The 23,801-nt window shown below is 44.6% G+C and overlaps 1 protein-coding gene across 1 annotated transcript in view; it reads right to left on the bottom strand.

Moving 5' to 3' along the window:
* LOC142582434 (uncharacterized) overlaps positions 1-23,801 on the bottom strand; it is a 61,744-nt gene that overhangs the window by 3,010 nt on the left and 34,933 nt on the right. The window contains exons 5-10 of the mRNA XM_075692149.1: positions 17,450-17,614; positions 15,881-15,991; positions 6,963-7,044; positions 5,192-5,247; positions 3,346-3,433; positions 681-720 (exon numbers count right to left, since the gene is read on the bottom strand). Of these exons, the coding sequence (XP_075548264.1) occupies positions 681-720; positions 3,346-3,433; positions 5,192-5,247; positions 6,963-7,044; positions 15,881-15,991; positions 17,450-17,614 (542 nt within the window). The remainder of the gene's footprint in view (positions 1-680; positions 721-3,345; positions 3,434-5,191; positions 5,248-6,962; positions 7,045-15,880; positions 15,992-17,449; positions 17,615-23,801) is intronic.

The following is a 23,801-nucleotide window of genomic DNA, read 5'->3' as shown; positions in this document are numbered from 1 at the left end:
GCCTGTCCCAAGTTAAGCTACTCGTTAGTGGGATGCTAAAGTATGTACATAGCTCAGTGAGCACACTAATGACAAGATTGTGTGGAAAAGATAAGTTATTTTTTTTGTTAATTTCATGTCAACAGTTTTGATAACATTCAATTTCGTGCTACCTGTACAAGAGTATTATAACTTTCTATACTGTAAAGCTAATTAAAGTGCTACAGAAAGGGAACAAACACGACATGATTCGCGTACCGTGTATTGTTCACTGTAAATGATGTGCATTACATTTAAATTTAGATTAGGCCATAATCGACTGTCGTTGCACTTAATCTTGTTAAACTGTACATGATAGCCAGCAAGCAATTTAATTAGAGCGGGCTCAGTATTTGCATTATTAGTGTCATTGTTGTACACATAAATAACGAGGGTACTCTATGGTATACCAGACCTGACCAGTAGATTAGAAAAATAATCTGCAAATTTAAAATCTGAGGATAGCTTATAATGTGCAGAAACCCAAGTGGTTATGAAAGGGAAGAAGACTGAGGTGCTGGAGCTTTGGAATAAGATAAGCATTGAAGACTGGCAGATTGGTGCATACTGAAGAAGGAACAGTACAGAAGACGGGACACCGTTGAAATGAACTTCAGGAATGAGCCCACATTCTTGCAAACTTAAATATGAGTAGCGCTTACATCTTTCTTGAAGTTGGGGCCTTCAAGTTTCTTCTTCAACCTAGGAGAGGAAAGACAGTATAGTTGCAAGGAGCGCACATGAACATAGTGACAAAGAAACAAACTTAGGCTACATTCTTCAGGAAGCTGCCTCTGCCCACGGTCATGCATCGTCACAAATATGTTAGACAGGAACATGACGACAACGGCAACACAAAGTATTACAATATTCTTGAAACGAGGCCAGAAGCAATCATTTATTCAAACGCCAAGAATAAAACTGTGCAGTTCAGCATATGTCATTTAAAATTATGGCTCTTAACCAGCCGCAAAACTTTAAGTATAGTATATATGCAATTTGTTTGATGTCCTAGTGATATTTGGTGCCTTTTTTGTAAGTAATATTCGCCAGTGGCTGCTGATCTCTCCTTGTCCTTTGCTGTCACTGTGCAATACGTGACTGCGGCAGTTGTTGCCAGTTTTCATTCAATAGAAAGCTGATGGCTAGAGCAGGCGCTGATAAGCACGGAGCAAGAAACCAATAAAATCAAGGTTCCGAAGAAGGGCACGCCTGTATGTGGCGGACTAGGAATTGCTGTCTGCCACAACTGCGTGATTACGAGTGCCGTTTATGAGAAAAAAAAATTGCATCACTGCTTGGTTAAGGCAAACAAGCAATTTGCTACAAAAACAAAAGAAAAAAGCCACTAATCTATTGCATGGTTCCCTATCTCGTCAAATATTTTTTTACACTTGGCGCGTGCAGTGTACTAGTGTTCTCGGCATCAGACGTGACTTCACATTTGCATGAAAATGGTCATTCATGACGAGAACATTAAATAAAGAGATTCCATTAAACATTTATTTAGATGAGCATACTTTTCTTACATAAAGTCTATAAATCTCTTTGACATCCTATGGTTTTATGGCATTGCAGCTTTTGTCGATTAATACCAATAAATAATACACAAAACAACTAATCTGGAAATCTATCGACTGCATTACACCGAGTAAGATAAATAACTTTTGTAACTGATTTTAAACAGTAGTACTTTCTATAGCCAGAAGAATGTACAAGAAGGTGTAAACACTCTACCTGAAGAGAACAGCTTAGGGCTTGTCTGGACACCTTTTTATGAGGATGAAATTATAGATAACGTCTGAGATGCATCGTGTTTGGCACAGCCGGTGTAAGGAAAGTTGGAACCGCAGCACGAATGACGAGGTCTACCACTGCGTCCCACGGCACAGTGTCTGCAGCGTGCCTTCACTGGCAAACAGGACTAATATGACAGATTTTCAGATGCCTGATCTGAGTAGGAACCTTTATCATTTGTAATGTACAAACAATTTAAGCGCTTCTGAGTTACTGCCAAACAGTAGACAAAAGTATAAATACACCGCATAAATTTTATAATGTGTACAGCTTTTAGAGACAAAAGTCAAATTAACTGCACATTTATCTCTCATGCGGCCAACGCTGAAGTATGCAGACACTATGTGGGACCCTTAATTATAAGAAGTACCCAACTGATAGGATTGAAATAGTTGAGCGGCTATGTTTATGTTAATCTTTTTCAAAATGCCGACCTACCGACTAATAGCTGATATGCCAAATGAACTTAAGTTGCCTCTACATTCGGATCGCAGGAAGGTAGCTCGATTGAAATACCTCTATGCGCTACGTAACAATTTTATCATCTTGAACGCTGGGCAGTATTCAGGCAGCACTGATCTCGACAAGTAAGGAGCAGCCACGAACACCAATTGAGCTCAATTGAGTAGGGGAATTCACTTCCACATGATATGATACAGTCACCTTCCCTAAACGTGTTCGAACTTTATTGTGTCATATCTTGGGCATTGATGCTCAGCTATACGCGCTTGGCGACAACCTCATTTCTTCTGTATTGAGTGTAAGCCTCTTATTGTTTTTTTATGTCGAATATTATTCTATATTTGTGTTATGTACTACATCTTGCTATTCTTGCTATCATCATCATCAGCTTATTTTTATGTTCAGTGCAGGACGAAGATCTTTCTCAGCAATCTCCGATTACCCCTGTCTTGCGCTGCTGACTCCAGCTTGAGCTTGGACATTTCCTAATTTCCACACTCTTTCATCAACTGGGTACTACGTCTTGCACTGGCTGTAAAATATCTTGCTTGATGTTTAGTTCCATATGATCAGATACTTATTGCCTGTAGTATTTGCGGTGGCATTTGTAAGGCAATGCGCCAGCATCACTATCATTATTTTGTTTGTATACTACTTCGTATACAATTATGTTTACGGCTAGAAGCACTGCCTGAAGTGCGGTTTATGTATGCAGTGTGTTCACATCTCTCTGTTCTGCCCTTTGTCGGCACCAAAGGGCTAGCAGTACAAATAAATAAATAAATAAATAAATAAATAAATAAATAAATAAATCTATTCACCAAACAAAAGAGATGTTCTTTCTATAACCTCTGCTCTGTATCAGTGCTCTACATGCCTCGGTTTTATTACAAGGACAGTATTCTTGATATCTTCCTTTCTTTCTCTAGGCTGTCCCTTGCTTGCAGATTTATATTATTTCCAAACACCATTGTTATGGTTGCTAATGACGCATTATTTTACATGATTATGAACATATCGAGCAGAACAGTCTTTTATGCAGCCTGCAGTTCTATTTTTAAAATTTACCTCGATATGATGCTTGCAGAGACGACGAAGCACATCAGTAACAAGGATGAAAGTACGACACCAACGATGACAATGTTCAGCTGGGCAGCTGAAATAGAATGTCAAAAAGTTAGATTTAAAAATAATTTTACAGACAACGAAAGTACTAATGCGCATGGTTGTTGAAAGTTTCCATTTTTACTGTTTGTGCCTGCGAAATGTGCAGCCTTCATCTTGCATAATGAACTTGCCTCGATCTCCTTTTTGTTTCTCATGTGAAGGGTGCTGAAAATTTCTGGCCTCAGTGACATTAATGTTCTAGCTTGGGATGCGGCTTACTTCCAAAGCATTCAATGTTTGCTCGTTATAGCTCACATTTAAACTTCTTAAGCATCTAAATATGTGTCTTCACATATTTAGTGAAGCATAAACAGGGGGTTGAGGGATCTCAAGCCATCTCTTCTCGGCCTTTTCCTCACCCTACGCCATTGTTCAATGGGAAATAAAGCTTCATTCGTTGTTCTGGCTAAGTCTGATGTTAACTACACAATGTAAGCAGGCTGCTGCAATGAATGGCTGAGTTACAGGCAAGAAATGCTGCTTGGCTCATTCGGATTAATGAAGGCAGTCATTTCTGTCAAGTGCATTGCAGTCTGTGATTGTTAATAATAAACTGTAAATATATGGTATTGTTAGGTGGCACCAAGATCTATGAGCATTTCGAGCTAGGTGCCACGCTTTTTCAGAACACAGCGTTCGTTCCATACTGTTAGCGCGATTCATACTGGAGTGCGCCTGTGAGGCATGAAATTCACACTCCAAAACCCTTATATCAAAATTAGAAATGCAGAGCGGCGTGCTCCTCGGCTTGGGTACTGGTCTTACAGAGTGGACATTTCAGTATCCCCGCTTTATATCACAGCAACTGAGCCGCTACTGGAATCAAGAAGGAAGCAGAAATGGATTAACGTCTTTTACAATATGATTAATGATTTAGTGTTAATTGACAAATCAAAATATGTAAGTGGATCGAGGCCAAGAATTAAAAAAATGAATGAACACTAAATTTGTAGAGGAACAAAGATTTTTGAGAGACTGTCTTAGGTATCTTTTTTTAGAGTGGCACGTGACTGGAATGAACTTCTAAAAACAAGTTTTCACTGCAATATGTGCTCTCCTCCTTTGTTCTTAATTTTTGTGTGAATGCAGATTAATTACAGTCAATAATTATTTTGCATACGCACTTTATCTAGACCGTAGTATAACTGGTGCCTTTTCACGGAGATATTTTGAATGGGTAACTGAATATTAATTGTGTTCATAATGGTTAAATATGCAGGTATGGTTTACAGATTCGTTACCTATGCATTTGTTGCCATGGCTATTGTGAATAATATGTATTTGCATTTGGTATGTATATTCTGTAAACTTGTAATAATTGTGTGATTGAATATTTCGTTCGTAGCACCTAAATAAGGAGTTATCATTTACCCATGTGTTTATTACTTATTTTATTACCATATCAATTGTGTGATTTGTCTATATTATGCATCCTACCACTCGTATCTTGGTCCCGAGTCATACAGATAAATAAATAAATAATAAATAAATAAATAACGACAAGACTTAATAATGGTAGACCTATAGGCTATAGTAAATGACATTAGGCCAGTTTTACCCATCTTGCTAACCACTTTTGTTCGTTTCATCATTGAAAATTCTCATAAAAAAGAATATAAAAATTTTGCAGATAAATCTGTACTATGTAAACCTCACAAATTACTTGCTGGAATGGATTCGAGGCTTTGTGAAACAAGTTTACAATTTATTTCAAAAGAAAAAGATTTTAGTTGAAATGGATACTTACATTGCAAAGGCTTGTTCTCACGTTGGCACTGTGGTCCTGTTCGCTTATCAGGGCACCTGCAAATATTAGTGTTTATGTGCAGTGATGTTTGCAGGAGTGGTATAGTGACAGATGAGCAAATGGGGGAGCAAATGTCGAATCTAAGTTACAAACTGGTCCATTGACCAAAGATGGAACTTGACGGAGGCGCCCTATAAAGCAACTGCCATATAAGGTATTTGTAGTAATAAGCTGTTGTTTGTTGCAAAATTACAAAGTTGAAATTTTTAGCCCATCATAAAAAAACAGGTGCAGGTGCGCACTACAAAAGGACAATTACAGCTTGAATTTTATGGACGTTCTGACTTGCTATGTTGTGTGCGACCATGAGACTATTGCTGATGACGCTAGCTGCTCGTGAGTTCAACTGAAGAACCCTGGCTATGTCGTAGCAGTGGCAAAGAGAAAGCGCTTCCACTCATAGGATGGCTATAGGAGCCCGACGATTTTAGAATAAATTGCGTAAATTCTTTAGTAGATGCATTACCAGAATTGAGGAAATCCGAAATTAAAGAATGTGCAACAAACGGAAAAATGTTCGTGCCAATTTTAAGTTTCTGTTTTCGCAGGATTATAAAAAGTTTATTTTGCAAAACTAAGCTTGCGATTTCTTACGCTATCCTAATCTGCTGCAATGACGGCAGTGTTCACCAGTTGGCAAACGAGGGAAGCCTCCACCTGTATTCATTTTCAACAAGAGAACGTGTACTTATAAAAAAAAAACTGGTACTACAAAGAGAGACAGACACAGCTCTGACCTGCCATTGATGATTTCTTTTGTGTACAGCATTTTACACCCATCTTTTTCCCGTATATATTGTGCAGTGTACAAAATAAACCTGACTTGTGTTGACCGGCGATTGAAAACTTGTTTTGCACATAGCTCTGTAATGCCACTTTTATCTATGTATATATTTTACAGCACAAAAAATAAATCTTCAGTTGCAAGTGAGCGTGGTGTGTGCATTTCTTGGTCCATTTTCGATGCTGTTTTCATTCTAAAAACCATGTCTTTACTAGCCCAACGGCAAACTCTTGCAGGGACTGGTCGTCTAAGTTCGGCCGCTCGATCCAGATAGTCCATAATCGAGCGACGTTGGTCTTGGCAACAACTGTAGTCTTGGGCAAGATATACATAGCTTCCAGTTTGCCAAGGGCGAGGAGCCTTATCAGGCACAAAAGAATAAGACGAGAACTGGGTAAGGGAAGTGATGTTCAATAGACAGGATTAGTTATAGTGAAAAGCAGGTGCTTTCCTAAAGGACAATTGCAACGAAACTTCGCTTAGGCAAAATTTTTTATACATGTGTAGTATACACACATGTGTAGTATTTTCCTGCGTGCCATAGGAAGTCGCCGGCAACGGCTAATCTCGGACGTAATGCCGTGGAGGTGCGTGCTGTTAATCATACATCACTTCCAGGGAACTTAAATACAGCATCTTTAAAAAAAAATTCGGTATGAAATGCTTCTAATTTTGTGACACTTTTGTCACATATCTGTTCGCGTATCAAACGTCAGATTTTGCACGGAGGCTGTGCTGCATGTACACTGTCTGAAACGAAGCTTCTTACGCTACCCAAAATATCGCTGCATGGGCCTTTAATGGTAGTGATTGGCGACTCATGAATTTTAGAGTCATTCCCGCCCCACATTCCTCTTATTATCACAACGAATTGATGAAATAAACGACTGTTTTCCAAACAGCTCAATGAAACGTGGCCTTACTCACTTGCAGTAGAAGTTTTGGTAGTTTACACCGGGTTCACACGTTGCATCTCGATGGCAGAGGTTCGGGATGGCTTCGCATATATCTGTGCAAAATTTAATTCCGGTTATTTTATTTCACAAAAGAAAGAAAAAAGGATCGGCGGAGACACTAAGACTGCTTACGCGTGCTTCGGCACCAACTGCGCATTTGGCGACCGGACGCTAGGGGAACTGACGATCGCGGCTCAATCTCGCGCGCCCTATATGGCGGAAGGCGGGCAGGCAGCGCGAGAGGGCGGCTTTGATCGACTTCACCAACACGTGCGTACTGTGCACGGCCGCACGTGGTTGCTCGCGCCCTATCTTGGAAGGGATCTGCAGACGGCTCATACCTTCGTGCGCTCTGTGTTCTCGCCGCTCTTGCGTTGAAGCGATAGACTGCACGAAGGTCACTTCGCTCGCTGCTGCCGCCGCGCTTGCTCACACCAGCGTTTTGACAGCGAGTGTCCGCGCTCATAGAGTGTGATGTGTTCATGTTTTCTTGCGCGTGCTGACACCATGCTTGCTAATTCAGTTAGTGAGCCAATGTTTCCAAGTTACCCGCCGTGGTTGCTCAGTGGCTATGGCGTTAGGCTGCTGAGCACGAGGTCAAGGGATCGAATCCCGGCCATGGCGGCCGCATTTCGATGGGAGCGAAATGCGAAAACACCCGTTTACTTAGATTTAGGTGCACGTTAAAGAACCCCAGGTGGTCGAAATTTCCGGAGTCCTCCATTACGGCGTGCCCCATAATCAGAAAGTGGTTTTGGCACGTAAAAGCCCACAATTTAGAAAAATGTTTCCGAGTTTTTACGGCCGATAAAACTATTATTCTTACATGCTGCAGCTGTATACCAATTCGCTATATATCGCAATCGATGACTCGCCTTTCGGGCGAAAGTGCGTCTTTTTGATATGGTTTTACTCTTTGCCGTCGGCCATTTTTGCACTATCATTCGGTCACGCCGCCGGCTACTGCGCCGTATTTTCATGCAATTGGGCATTTAATGCTTTTGCATTAAAAAGAATGCACTGAAGAGGAGAAATTGAGAGATGGCAGTTTTCAACAGCTTCACCAGACCGAGTATACCCAATGAAAGGCCCACTTGGCGGCACGACAGCCCAAAGTATATGTAAGGCTTAGCAGTTGTACAAAAACAAACAGCTGATATTTCGTTTTAAGTGAATAAATTATGTGTACGACTGAATTTTACATGCTTTGGTCAGATTTCTCATCAAAAAAGAAGCTTAATGGGAAATGTAAATCGACATGTGTGTATGTTGTGCAGTCTGTGCTGCAATCCAGAACCAGTGACAAAGCTTCTTATTGGACTCATTCAGAAGTACTCTACGTATATTTATTTTATAGTGTGTATATATGTCTGCATGTATATAATTTAATCTGTGCGGCTATTCGTGCTGGTGATAACGCTTAACAGACTTAGACGGGCTTGTTGGTTGCTGGCTTGATGGAACATGGTTATAACCGCGCATTTTAAGGACAAGGCACAGAAAGAATGCACACAGGGACAGACGCCGAAACGGTGATAACGCTGCTCGGACTCATCAACGCTGCTTATGACGTGCTTGTGAAATCTGCAAATAAATTTCGAAAAGAGCGTTCTGCATAACATCGAGCTGGTCAGAACTGTGAAAATTCGCTAGCTGCGCTTGTGCGCTGTAGCGAAATGTTTTTTACCTTGAAATACCTCGGGAAGGGAGAGCCAGGGAGTCTGACGGGAAGGGAGAGCCAGATTATATTAAAAACGGATATATCTTCTTCCTTTTACATTACATTTTATAATTTAATGAAACTCAGAACTTTGCCATATGACGGGTATAAAAAAGTCTTAAATTTTGCCTAGTGGATGGTGCAAAGTGATTTAAATCTTTAAGAATTTGTGTGGGTGATTTGTTGGGCTGCACAAGCTACTCCAGTAAGCAGGCAAAAAAGTACAATAGAACTTCGTTGATACTGTAGACGGCGCAAAAGACATGCCCCAAATGTGCTGCAGAGGCTACTCAGGTAAGCAGGCAAAAAAAAAGAAGAAATTACAGTAGAACCACGTTGACACTGTAGAGAGCGCAAAATACATTCTGCAAATCATTTGATGGTGGCACCCTTCACATGTACACACAGCGAAAATAAAGTCGGGGTTCTTCGAGTCACAGCAACAACACGGTGGAGTCGCTCCATGCTGGCGAGCTCAGGGTGGCTCTACCACGCTCCAAACAACGCCCTTTCATGGTGTCAGAATGTCGAACACCGAGCTGCCCCCGCATTGGTAACAGCCAGCATCACTCTCCGCTGCCCTTCACGTTCGACGACCCAACTCGGTGACCAGCATGGCTACTCCAATTGGAGGACTATGCGCTCGCGTCGGGTCTGACCGCTGCTTCCGAAAAGGCCTTGGTCCGCACGCTCCTGTACTGCATAAGTACTCAAGCACGACTCATTCTTGCTTCATTTGTGACGGACGCCGAGGCGTACCGTTTTCTCGAAGCCGTCAAAGAGGCGCTCACGAGCCATTTCATGCATGCAGTCAACGAAGTAGACTGTGATGTCCATGCATCCACCAAGTGGAACGTCCCAGAGCGGCAGTTACCAAGCGCCCTTGGCGTCACCTGGCGCCATGCCTATCTATACTTTTGTCACCATAATTAAACGGGGACTGTACGAGGGGTTCTTCGACGGTTCACTTGACATTTCTTCCATGTTGTCGGGAGACGGCTTGCGGTGCGACCTCCCTTGCTCTACGGCGGCGCCTCCGCTGCCGCTTGTGCCGCCGTCGACGACATAACGTAAACGAATCGAGACTGTTCCACCGACGGACGCAGATGCCCAGCTAAACGATGGACGCCTTCTACAGAACGCTCCGGAACATAGTGAAATAATACAAATGCTCGTCAACAGACGTCGAAGAATGCCTCGTACGCGATTGGTTCATCGTGGGCCTGCTCTAGACGCGCTTGATCGGACGAGCTTTGTCGAAACCCAAAACTGACGCTGCAGGACGCGCTCACTAAAGCTAGACAGCACGAAGACGCCGAAAACCAGAAAAGTTCGGCAGTATGTTACACTCCTGTAACACGTGAAGGCGAAAGCCTGCTGTACACTTAGTAATGAATGAAGTTATACGATCCTAGGGGTCGGAATTCTCGCAACACAAAACGAGCCGCAGTGTGAAGTACACGTGTGGCGCTTTAGGTCGACCTCCTCAACGACGAATGCGAGCACTACCTAAGGGTGCAGAATGCTTGTCGCCAGTAAGTGTTAGAAATGAGTAACAAAAGCAGGACGCAATTACGTTGCATCCTCTCAGCAGGGGAGAGCAGCACTCGCGGTCGAACGCCTTGCTCCCGCCGTTTCACACGCCGCACCTCGTTTCCCGCTTGGCGAGCATCGTCGGCAGTATAGCGTACTTCCGAGGCATACCGCGCAATTCGCCAGGCTCTGGGCGAGCATCACCCACTGGCGTCTTTCTCGCTTCGCAGTCGACTGCCGGCCACAACCGCCGCCACCGCGTGTCGTCAACGACGAAACACTTGTTAAAGCGAAGCTATCTTTGCCTCTTTTTTTGACTTTCCCGTTGCTGCTGCTGTGGTCCTGCACGCCGCTAATGCCGGCTGCGTCGGGACGTGGTTGAGACATGGCCATGTCACAGAAATGTAAAACGCATGCGCTGTCGGTGTTCTGTTTCATAACTTTTGTTTATGAGCTGTTATTCTCAAAATTCCGAAGAATAACTTTGTAAAGAATGCAAGGCAAGGTATGAGCCACGTGGAGGGCCTGCGCTGTTGTGGTTCAGAGTGATTATGTGCCAAGCGACCCCCACGGCGCCGACACTAGATTTTCTGCGACACGGGATCCTTAACGCTATCGCGTTAGTACATGACAGGAGTGTGGCACAAAGGAAAGACGACCAGAGAAGGGTCGGGTCAAGATTTATACGCGGCATCACATGTGCACAGTGCCCTCTGGACGCCTAACCCTCACAAGTGCTGTGCAGGAGCTGCCGCGCTTGTTTCCGTGCTCACCCGCACTGCTTCCACTGCTCCTTCCTCCCTCGCGCGCGCGAGGAGCCGCAATCGTCGCTGACCCTCGCAAGATTTCACTCGCACATACAGCGTACGGCGCGCGCGACGATGTTGTCGTGTTTGAACTTTATACGGAACATCGTTGCGACGGCAGAAATACGCTTGGAGGGTCCATATAATTGCTAACGCAATAGAACTACACAAATGTAGATCGCAGGCGGGCTGCGTCCACGTCGACGCCATGTCGTTGAAGCAAACCAATACGATGGCAGGATTACGGATTATGTTTTCTTTCTATTACCAGGCTGTCGGTGCGTGCTTGTTTAGTTTTTCTTACGTAAACCAATATGGTGGGCTTTGAATTGCTACCAACTCATGGTCCTGAAAAGGGGGGATGTACAGAGGGCGCAGAGGAAATGCCCCAAATCATGATTTATGGGGCGTCCTCCAAATTTATATATTGCACAGCAAAAATTAAGTCGGGCTTCTTTGAGTCACGGCTACACGCCGTGCAGCCGCTCCTTGCTGGCGAGCCCAGGCGCTCCAAACAACGCCCCTTCAGATACGTGCCTGTTTGTTATGAATTTTCTTGACCCTAACGCCCTAAAGCACCGGTCTCGTTTAGTGTCAGCAGGGACATGTGCATTACTTTCTCGATTGTTGTGTCTAAAAGCTGTTGCAGCACACCATAGACGCGGCATCATTTGTCGGTAGCACCTGTATGTTGTAGACAAGTCTGGGGTCTTGCAGGCTTGCAGGTCCTTGTTCTTGTTCCTTAGTGAAATGGCGCAACCCTCTCACAGGAATCGGCCATGAATCAGGTGTTGAAAAGACTGTTATCACTTTTTTAAGGAAGAGGAGGCCCGTGGCTACAACTGCACCAGTCTTCTGCATCTTCAGTTTCCTTCTTCCTTCGCCATGTCCCTGCTTATGGTCTTTGCACGGGCAGAACAAGCACACGTTCCCAAAATGTTGACCGCCGCGTGTTGAGCCTGCCGTGCAGCGCAGAAGAATCGCCGTCGCCGTGTTCAGATCATCGCTGGTCGCCAATATCAACACGGCTGATGAAGTCGAAAGACAAGAGGAGTTGGACGAAAGCACAAACAGTCACTCCACACTCACATTGACGCTGCTTCGTGATCTTGGATACTTTGCATGATCATTTTTATAGACATGGCTGTGTAGAAAGTGAAATAGGACTGAGAGTACATGAACGAAGGCTGTTATTATCGGAAGTTTGACCCAAGCACCAAATGGAAATCAAAAGGTTTTCTTACTGTGATTTATGGCTACGACTGTTCCATAACATGCTTAACGATCGATCTATCCGCCAGGTAATGACAACGAGCTTTATTGAGCTGGTTTTCAATAATCTTTTGGCTTCCTATTTAACTAAGGTCTTGTGGGATAGTAGCTTTTAAACACTCTAAAAAAGTTTACACCCTTTGGGGTGTATATATGCCGCACATCGATAATCGTCATCTGCCTTGCTTGCGTTTGCTTTCTTGGAAACGCCGCGCCCGCTACTTTCCTGTCGGCAATGCTATGTCATGCTGATAGCGTGCATGCCGTTCGTTACTGGGAAGTACCGGGCTGGCAGCGTTAAAGAAAGGAAATGCGGACAGGACAGATGACGTTTATGGTTGTGTGGCAAAGATACGACTCAAAGGGTGTAAACTTTTCGTAGAGTGAAGGGAAGCATTTTTTGCCTGATTCTTGGCACATTGAGGTAGGTGCGTTCCTGTCTTGTTTCGCTTTATTAAAAATTTTGTGTGAATGACGGTGAAATTGTACACCTCTGCCGTAGGGCCTATTGGCCCAGTACTCCAACCACTAGGCCATAATCGCTTTTCGTCTTTGTTGCCTATTTCTGAAATGTCACACACGCACACACACACACACACACACACACACACACACACACGCACGCACGCACGCACGCACGCACGCACGCACACGCACTCACACACACACACACACACACAGAGAAAACTATATTTACAACACTCATTGTCCGCATTAAAAACACCAGCCCAACTAGGGGGAATGTATGGATTCTATAACTGCTTCTTTTGTAATAGGGGCTCTACAGGTTTTGTTGAAGAACAAGAAGGCGCAGTTTCGCCCTCAAGGCGAAGCATCGATTGCGATAGCAAATTAGTGCACAGCACAACTAAGTAAGGATAGTAGTTTTATCGGCCGTATAAACTTGGAAACATTCACTTACCAGCTGTATTAACAAGAATGCTGCCTGCGCTCACGAACAGACATGAACGCGTCACATTCGATCGGCGTGGACACTAGCTGTCAAAACGGTAGCGTGAGTAAGCGTGGCAGCAGCAGTAAACGAAGTGACCATAGCGCGGTCTGTCGCTTTAACGCTGGAGCGACGAGAACACACTGCAGCGCTCAAAATGGTATGAGCCGTCTGCAGATCACTTTCAAGATACGGCGGGCGCGACCACGCGCGTTATGAAGCGCGGCCGTGCAAAGTACGCACTTGCTGGCGTAGTCGAAGCCACTCCCCATCCCTTCCGCGCTGCCTACGCTTGCCTCCATATACGGCGCGCGAGATTGTTCCGCGGCCGTCAGTTCCCCTTTGCGTCCAGTCACGAAATGCGCAGCTGCTGCGGGAGCACAGCGCCGCCCCTCTCCCTGCCTCCCTCCCATCACCCCACGGCCTTTCGCGCGACGGAAAACAACGCCTTTGCCCTCCGCTTTCTTCGTTCGCGCGCGCCAGATTGAGCCACGATCTTCGGTTCCCCTCGCATACTTTCCCTCGCACATATTGCATACGACGCGCGGTGATGGTGTTATCGCCTTTAGACTTTATGCCTGGAGTTTTCATTTAATTGCTATCGCAATAAAACGCTTTCAAAGTGTTCCAGACTGGTTAGACCACTGTCGAACGCATACGTGTCTCTTTCCAAAGGCAGTCAGGGGCCATAGAACGTAAAACTTTTCCAATCTGTTTTCATTCTAAGCTCATGACTTTAAATTTACGTAACCGCCAACGCAAGCATCCGGCGGTCTCCCACAGCGTTATCTGAAAAGCCCAATCAAACGCTCTCCTCGCTTATAGGACGTCACCTTGGTTCGCTTTCAAAATGAATAACATGGCCTACACTGAGCCGTTTGTCCTATCTAACTGACAGACAAGAGGCGAGGAGCACGCTCAAGTGGAGAGGGTTTTGATGGGGCCGAGCGAGCGCACTGAAGATATATAGCCGGATGTAGAGGATGGTGCCGGCATAAGCGAACTGTCAGCTTCCCCTTACTTAGCTTGCGGTGGATGCACGAAAATCGCGGCGGCATGCAGCGCAACGCTAAAACGGACCCTCAACAAGGAAGTGTTGGCAGAGCGATGCCGTATACGTACCGAAAGGCTCGATAACGTCATACTGCCACGCAAAAAAAGTTTATTATATACATATAAATCCATGCTCTCCGCCAGGTGTGAGTAGCGAGTGCCTGAGCGATCGGCGGGCAGCCCTCTTCTATTCCTTTCGGAACGGGGCAGTCTCTGACTACTCAGAAAAAAATTCAGTTTTGTTCGGCATATTAATGCATCTTTAACGCGTACACGTCACTTTGAGGTGGTGAGTTTTCGCGGTTTTGTGACATCGCGTGACAGACAGGAGAAGTCGGCGCAGCTCGAAAACTTTTGACTAATAGCAGAGGGCTATTGGCGAATAGGCGTCGAATCAGAAATGATTTTCTTTCGTTCGGCTTAATCACGCATAATCAGTGAGTACACGTCATATCAGATGGGGCGCTATCACGGTTTTCGTGACGTCGCGGACTGGCAGGTGAAGTTGAGGATGGCCCGAACATTTCTTGACCAATCGTTGAGGGCTGATAGCAGAATTGGAATAGAAGTGTTTGGAATCGCTTTACGTTATAGCGCTCTAGATGTTAGAAATAGTCGGCACTTGCGCCACGTGTCACGTTCTTGCCTTCGTTTCTGGTGGCAGTTCTTGCTTTGAGGCCCCGTTTTTTAGACATGGCTAACTCTGGGACCGGCCCACTTTCCCCAGCACTTTTTTCGTACCAGTTTATGCTGCTTAGAAACTGTGTGACGTTTTACCAACTTCTTGATTGCCCAAGTTAATCATATTTTAACAACTCTTCGTTGGAGTTCAAATGCCATCGTCGTTTTACCATGCACCACAAGATATAAGATACACACGATTGTAAAACACGTAGTTGCTGATGACGTCACAATTAATCTTTCTCTCGCTTATGCTCATGCACTACCCATGCAGAAACCAACAATCCTCGTGTAGGCTATGTCGAACGGCCGGCGTAGGTATAGCTTTGCTGCCATACGATCGTCTTCGACGTGGTCGTCGTCGTGCTGCTGTTAGTCGTCACACGCACGTACGCTTGCGACCCACACACACACAGCTTCTCAATTGAGACAAACGTTGGTTTATCTAAGAACGGTTTTCAGAATCGCAAAAAATGCTGGATAGCCAGGTACCTGCAAAATTCTCCGCATAACATCAATTCCGGCCGTGCATGAAATCTGCACATTTATGTTTGTATCATCCGAAGCCCTGCCACAAGTCTTATTATGTCTCACATTTTGTTGGATGACACATTTTTTTCCATGGTATTAAAAAAATCGTATCAACAAGTTTCTACTGCACAGAGAGGTTACCATCACCAGAAAAATGCAGCAGTGAAACAACGCCAACATCTGAATAATTCAGAACTTAGGAGTACAGAACTAAATTTAATATACATGACAAGTAGGCCCAACATGGTGCGTGTCTGCGTAGTACTGGCGTCGTTGTCAATTGTGCGGTAAAATAATACTTGCAAATAGAATATAGCATTTTGTATTGAAACAAAACTCACTTTCGCACTTTCCAGTTTTCAGGTCGTGCTTGAACTGTGGCTTGCAGACACACGATTCGAGGACGCAATGCTTTCGGTCATCACCTTGGCAGGTCTCGTTGCATGGTCGTGCTGTAACCGTGCGAGATGTTTTGATAAATGCGCATTGCATTTTTATTTTCTTATTCTTTAATTAAATGTCTTTACATATTTCTTTGTTTAAATCCCTTTTGGTGTACACTTACAAAGGGCTGACAAATTTTTGTACTTTAGGTCACGGCAAACATCTGGTTAGAGTAGCGATTTGTGGCTTCTTGCTCTTCATGCCCATAAAATGTTTTAGCGCTAAACCTGAAATTTCTGTAATATCCCACCTTGGCGGGCCTTGTTAGATTTAGAATCAGAGTGCTGTCAATAGCCAGATAGAGCTACTTGTCCATGCTGCATGCTTTGGGCCAGGTGAGCTAAACTGAGAAAATATAGTTAAAGTGTCCTTAGGCAAAGGGCACTTCGCCATTAAACAGTGTCCTCTGCATGCCTTCTTGGTACCTTATTAGTTCAGTGAGCTATATGCCTCAAAACGCATAATCATGTGTGCGTGTGTGCGTGCACATGCACGCAGCGAACGCCGTACAAGTGAATGTGTCAGTTATTCAGTGTAAGAGTTGCGGACACTAGCATCAAGCACACGAAAGCAATTTATTTTCTGGCTTGTCTCACAGACGACATTGTAGTTCAAAGTATGAACCCGGTTATAAAAGGGCAGAAATTAATAGTCGAACATATATTAACTTGCTCAGAATGATATTTATCTGCATTCTGAAAATGGTCTATTATATGTTCATTGGAGCTTTGCGATGTGGTTCAAAAAGGCCTACTTACTCGTAATTGTTTATATTCTATATATTCTATATGTATTTATTGTATATGTAATTCAACTGAGCAGTTCTTCGCGCTTCAAAAGACTGAACAATTGTGAAGAGAAAAATCAGGTCAGCTTTTGTGCCTGGGCTGTCTAGAGACCCCAACACCGGTAGATTGCAATGAAAGATGACATTTTCTTTGGCACTGTTCTTGCTGAAGGAGTGGTGTCATCAGCCCTTGAATAGGTAGCGGGTTCGCAGATGCTTGTTATCACAGCTCTGGAATGAGTTTGAGGAGTCGCAGAAGAAACGTTCGTGCCATCGCGATGCTCTGTCTCGAGTAACACCAATTGCTTCAACCACATGGTTTGTTGCGTGGTAGCCGACACGTTGGTCAGTCATTTTGCTGCATGTATGTACCGGTATGGGCTAGGCACTAAGCGATGTGACGGGCTCTGCCAATGGGTGCCTAGGGATCACCTGGCGCTATCAGTGATAACGTTCCTTATATAAATTTTCCCTGAGATAAATATGTACCAGCAAACCATGTTGGGCGTTGTTGTGAATCATTAACGAGCAAGGTATGGTGTCGTCTCTGGAAATCTGTTAGCGATTTGGTTAAGGGAGCAGTTTTGCTGAAGCCTTCCAGTGAAAAGTTATGGCTACCTCTTGCAAATATTGCAATCACAGCAAAAAACCGAGACTTCTTTGCCTAAACAATACTTACGCTTGCAAATCTCGAAGGGCATTCCGTCTAGTGTTGCCGATCCTATGGCATGGGTTTTGGCACCATCGCAGGAAAACGTGGTGCCGTTCTTTTCATCCTCGTTGCATATCATGCCGAAGTCCTTGGCAATAGCCTTCAAGTCGTTACACTGCATTGCAGGGTTGACTGAAAGAAAATGGGTATATTACTACTTGCTCAAGAAAGGTATAGAAGCGCCTCTAATAGAGTACACCACTTGAACCATGGAAAGTTAGCGTGTCACCCCCATTTCATTTGTCATTAAATGGAGCAAGGAAGGAGAAGCAAGCCTTCGTAGATTTTTACTTTCCACTCGATCACATCACGATGGAAATAAAAGTCACTCATCAGTAAACTAGTCAGTCAATCACAGAATTCATTTCTTCCATAAATAATACATTGTTGCAACGAAAATTGGTGACCAGAGAAAAAACTGCACCTACATGGCTTGGCTAAGCTCTAGCATTTAAAAGAAAAGCAATAACATGTCAATTCGTTTTACAGATCAGATATAAAGAACATATGAGCAGCTACAAAACAATTATGCAAACCAGTCATGAGCAGTTCCATAAAAAGTTATACAAACAGATGAAATAAGTTTTTATTATACTAATGACCAGGGTAATGGTGTACTGGAATGTGGCAGTGTACCGCCCATATATCAAAACAATGGGAGAACTAAGGACGCTTCTGCGATGATGCCACCAGACACGCGCTGCGATATGCCGGTGTGCACAGCACGCGAAATTTAAATATGTTGTGAAACACTTCTTGCATTTATAAACTAAAATGCGCTCATAATACAATTGAAATTATTATTATTTGCAAAGAAAGTCGCAGTTTCGCAAGAAAGGCGAAGCATCGATTGCAATAGCAAATTAGTGGACAGCTATACGAAGAAAGGATAGTATTTTCATTGGCCGTAAAAACTTGCAAACATAGGCATACTAACTAAATTAACAAGAATGGTGTCACGCACGCACAAGCAAACATGAACACATCTCACCCGATGACCGCGGAAACTCGCTGCCAAAACCCTGCAGTGAGAAAACGGGGCAGCAGCAGCGAGCGAATTGACCATCCTGCAGCCTACCCGCCGTAGTTGCTCAGTGGTTATGCTGTTAGGCTGCTGAGCACGAGGTCGCGGGATGTAATCCCGGCCACGGCGGCCGCATTTCGATGGGGGCGAAATGCGAAAACACCCGTGTACTTAGATTTAGGTGCACGTCAAATAACCCCAGGTGGTCTAAATTTCCGGAGTCCACCACTACGACGTGCCTCATAATCAGAAAGTGGTTTTGGCGCGTAAAACCCCATAATTTTTTTTCCTGCAGCCACTCGCGTCTACGCGAACTAAGCGCGATGACACAGCGCAGCGCAGACTCTGTACCTGTATCAGATGGCTTTCAAGATACAGCGGCCGGCCGGGCACGCGAGGCCGCGGCGAGAATTTTATTGCCCTTGAGCTTTATACAGAACATCACGGCGGCGGCGACGACGACGACGATGGCGTAAATGCGCCTGGAATGTCCATATAATTGTTATTTCAATAAAAATAATACAAACTGTTACGGTGCATCAATGACGCCGTCCAAGCTTGCACATTTCCAACCACAGATCATGCAGTGTTCCTGATCGTCTGCTCAGCGTTTCGGTTTCAGAAGGCAAACAAACACTGGTATGCTCGTTCCGTTTGGTAAGCACGCATATGTTTTTGTTATCAAAGTATTTCGAAGCGCACGAGGATGCGAAGCCTGGAAGAGGCACCTGCACAGTGCTTAGTGGGTTTGCACGGGATTCCTTTCGTGTTGCATCAGCCAGAAATGCTGTCGCCTGGTTTCACTGAAGAAAACAAATTAATCCTCTGCGACGAATGCAGTCAGCATGGTTTGGCTATTTCGCTCCGCAATATGGTTCCGAAGGGCAATAATGCTGCCACTGTTCTCTCCGAAGAAGCCCGGAGTTGTTCTGATCGTTGTGCAGGATACTCAATGCACAAAAAAAAAAAACGCCTTTCACAAACCCAGCGCTTGCCGTGCACATAAATAAAATGTGCGAACGTGGTAGGAAAAACCGTAGCAAGCAACCGGCGATTTCCGCACGGACGTGCATGACCTCCCCGACCACCATAACTGCTGATCCCGGAGGCCCTGTGGTGCATGCGCTGTTATGACTTCGCCTTCCAACAATGACTTCAGCCTGCAGAGATAGATGACACTACAGTAGACCGGAGTGTTTATGATGTACATGGTAAGGATGAAAAGGGAGCTAGCGGGAAGCAATATCGAGGTTAATCTCTCATATAAACAGGCGGCTGGGTGTTGCTAGCTAACAAGTGTCATGCAACGTCTGGCTAATATCTGTGGTAGGGAAGGTGATAATTTAGGTCAAAAAGTTAGCGTCAAAAATGCGGCGTTAGAGTATTCAATGAAAACAGTGAACAGACAGTGTCAATACAAGGTCAGGAAATACCTCGGGTAAATGAATATAAATAGCTTGGTCTATGAATAAACGAAGACAACAGATAAATGGAAACACAGGAAAAAACGATAGCAAAGGGGAAGAGAAATGCGGCCATAATGAAACACAGAGCGGTATGGGGACACAATAGGTGCGAGATGATCCAGGGTATGTGGAAATATGTAATGGTTCCAGCACTTACACTTGGAAATGTGGTTGTTTGCTTGAAGTTAGGGGTACAAGCAGGAGTCGATCGCAACCAAAAGTCAGTGGGACGCCTCACATTGCGCGCTTACAGCAAGACTACAAATGAAGCTGTGCAGGGTAATATGGGCTGGACAAGTTCGGAAGCGAGAAAAGCTCAGAGTAAAATTGATCATGAAGAACAACTCAGGAATATGGAAGAAAGTAAATGAATGTGTTCAGATATTTATACAGGGAAAAAATACTCAGTGCCTTTCCATTCTGTGAAGAAGGATGATCAGTGAAGCTGTGTATGTGGGCCTTTAATGACGAACTGCATCTCCGCCGCGAGTCGGCCTGGCATTTCACTATCTCCGGAATCGGCCCACGTATGGCGAGTGTTAATGCCTGCTTCACCTCCGCCGCTGGTCGGCCCGGCATTACACAATGTTTGTGATTTTTTTATACGCGGACACGATAGTGGGAAAAGTAGCCTTTAATAGCTTGGCTGCAAAACATTGATTCACAGAGAAGGAAAAGAACTAGGAAGCTTACCAGTAATTATGCGCCCGGTACGGTGCGCAACATGGCAACAAAGCACGTCAAGCGAAAATCAGAGGCTGAGAAAATATCATGGGTGGCGGCAATGGAAAATAAACTTGCTATGAGTAACTACTCAAGAACAAAAAATTAAATCAGGAAAGAAACAATTTATGAGTTGAGTTGAGTGGTTGTAGGCTACTGGAGGGATTAGCCTTGCAGTTGCTGCTGGCAGTTGCTGCCGGCAATTGCTCCACCGCAGCGACACTTAAAATAAATAAATCACATAATCAGACACAGGCCACACAATTACAAATAGTCACTCCTAAGGTCACCATGTGGAGGCCAAATCCGTGTCCTGCAGGTAATTTAAAAGCAGACGAGAAACCTCCTTCCTACACAACTGGTTCCCGCGCAGGAAAACAATGTCCTGAAGGGAACTGTGAGGAACTCCTGTCTTCTTGAGGGACCCGAATAACACACTTCTTTCCGCGTTATAAAGTATAGCACATAAGGTAATGTTCTATGTCACCGCACACACCACAGGTTGAACATAATGGAGACACCGCCAGGCCAGTCCTATACATCCATGCAGGGGTACGAGCAGAGCTCGTGCGAATGCGGAGCAGTAAGGTGGCTTGGTTTCTTTTGAAACCCTCGGTCACACAAGGCTTGTGAGGTGAGCTCCACAAGGAACTGAAGTGGCACAACACCGCTTCTCTGAAGAGTCTCCTGTCCTCTTGAGGCACTTTTCTTAATGAATTCCCAGACAGCGCTCTATGGGCGAGGCTGTCCGCCATCTCGTTGCCTATGATACCTATGTGCGAAGGCACCCATTGGAAACGTATGGAGAAGCCTTTGATATGGAGATTGTGCACCGAGCGTAAGGAGCTAAGACATAGGGCATCAGTAGGGAACCCATGCTCTAACGTTTGAAGGGCAGAGTTTGAATCTGTAGGAATGACAACAGCTTAAGGCGTACAAAACCGTAGCTTCTTTAGAGCTGCCTCAATGGCAACGCTTTTGGCCGTTGTGGAGGACACGAGTGCAGTGAAGCGAACAGACCAATCATACTTCAAAGAGGGAATGTGAAAAGTAGCTGCACTAGATCCTCTGGCCTTGTCCACAGAACCGTCAGTAAAAATTTGTAGATGACGTGCATATTCAGTCCCAAGATGTTCCAGTACGAGCGGACGCGTTGCCGCCAAAGGAGAACTCCGCTTAGCGCGAACGTGAGGAATTTTCAACGAATAATCAGGCTCGCGAATGACCAAAGTGGTTTCAACCTTTAGTTCGACCTCTAGCGTCAAGACTCATGTAACCAAGAGTATTAAGGGCCAAGTACGCTCGGGACTCAGATCTCTTTCGAAGGCGCTGTAGAAGGGCTCGCCCGGCTACCGTCTGTTTGAGATGGCCAATTTGAATCAGTTACCTTTGTGAAGCGACTAGGGTAAGAGGTCTCGATAGAGACTCATAAAATACTGCATTGTTAGGAGCCGACGAAGCATGAGCTTGCTTACAGATGAAGCATGTACAGACGCATGTACATGTAATACAGACGAAGCATGTGCTTGCTGCGGTAAAGCTAGGGAAACGATAGAGCATAATTTATTATAATGCGAAGATACCTGCCCAGCGGTAGATTTAGGCACCTTTGGCCTCCTTGAAGTGCTTGCTGCGGCAAAGCTAGGGAAACGATAGAGCATATTTTATTATAATGCGAAGATATCTGCCCAGCGGTAGATTTAGGCACCTTTGGCCTCCTTGAAGTTCTTGGGTTCAGCGAGAGCAGGCAGAAAGCAAGCATGTGCGCAATAGAGATTAGTAAGAGGCGATTGGAGGTTTGGTGGCTGAGAAGTAGAGAGACCCACGGACAACGGAGGCTCACGAAAACAAAAGCTCCCAGTAGTGGTTCAGAAAGCTTGATGATGGGAATTCTATGTGTGTTTTTTCTCTAAAGAACATAGGTAGGACATTAGACAAAATAAGAACAAGAGCTTGATGGTGCAACTAACCGCCCCGTTCCAAAGGGACAGTCATAGCATCCACCCATCCATCCATGCTCCAGCACCCCAGGCCGTCATCGCAAAAGCAAGAAGAAAAAAACCACGTCATTGCTCCCGCACGGCACACTGCCCTGTTAAAGTGCACTATGCCATGGTGTCGATGTATTTCCTACATAACTGATTCAGTATGGTTGCTATTGTATATGCAAGTCTTTCCTTCTCATAACGACCACAAAAACTGAAATTGAAATCAAGGAAATATTGAAGAAAAGGGAAATGAAGTGGGCGAAAAAAATAACTTGTTGCTGGTCGGAGCTGATCCCAGCATCTCTGCATTACGTGTATGTTGTGCAACGCATGTCGTAATGCATTTCTACCAGTTCAATTTTCTGCATTTCAATTTCAACTACAGCTAATTTGACTTTCCTTGACTTCATTGCCTGTTAGCTTTATACGGGCATGATCAACAAAAATTGAGCCCTTCAGTTTCTCTTCTCGTTCTTGCCATAATGGGCGCACGAAAAAGGAACGCGGTATGAGGGTTGATATTATCATGTTGTGGTGGTGAACAACCACAGTGGCACAATGCAAGTCAGTAAACCAACTGTTTGTTGGACCAACCTGTGCCCAGGAAAACAAGTAACAGCACAAGGATAGCGGCTAGCACACTCGTCAAGCGTCGAAAAAATGATCCGCGGATCAGACCCGTTGGCTATTGAACATGACTCATTGAACTTTCCACCGAAATTGCTGTAGCTCGCGTAAGTCCTAGAATGTACACCGCTATTCTCGTCGCACACGCAATCTGATTACACAAAGCTCGGTGGCAAAATAAACAGCATATAGAATAAACGATAACACTAGAGAACATTACGATACAGAAAGGCGCCTCTTGTGCGGGGCGATAGCATTGAACATTCGTTAGCTGGTGAAAGCCGGTCAACGGAAAACAAATAGGTACGCGTGGCAATATCCGCCACCATAAAATAACTGTGTCCTTTTTAAAGCTTGCCAGCTCTAAGAACGTTTCCGTTCTATTCAGTATAGCATTTTTGTAATTTCTTAGTAATTACAAAATCACGATTGCCTACATTGCAAGTTTTCCTTTTTTCTTTCTGAAATATTGGCTCTGTATGTTCTAAATA

The sequence above is a fragment of the Dermacentor variabilis genome, chromosome 5 (genome assembly GCF_050947875.1).
Source record: "Dermacentor variabilis isolate Ectoservices chromosome 5, ASM5094787v1, whole genome shotgun sequence".
Taxonomy (NCBI): Eukaryota; Metazoa; Arthropoda; class Arachnida; order Ixodida; family Ixodidae; genus Dermacentor; species Dermacentor variabilis.
This window is presented reverse-complemented; position numbering and strand designations above follow the sequence as displayed.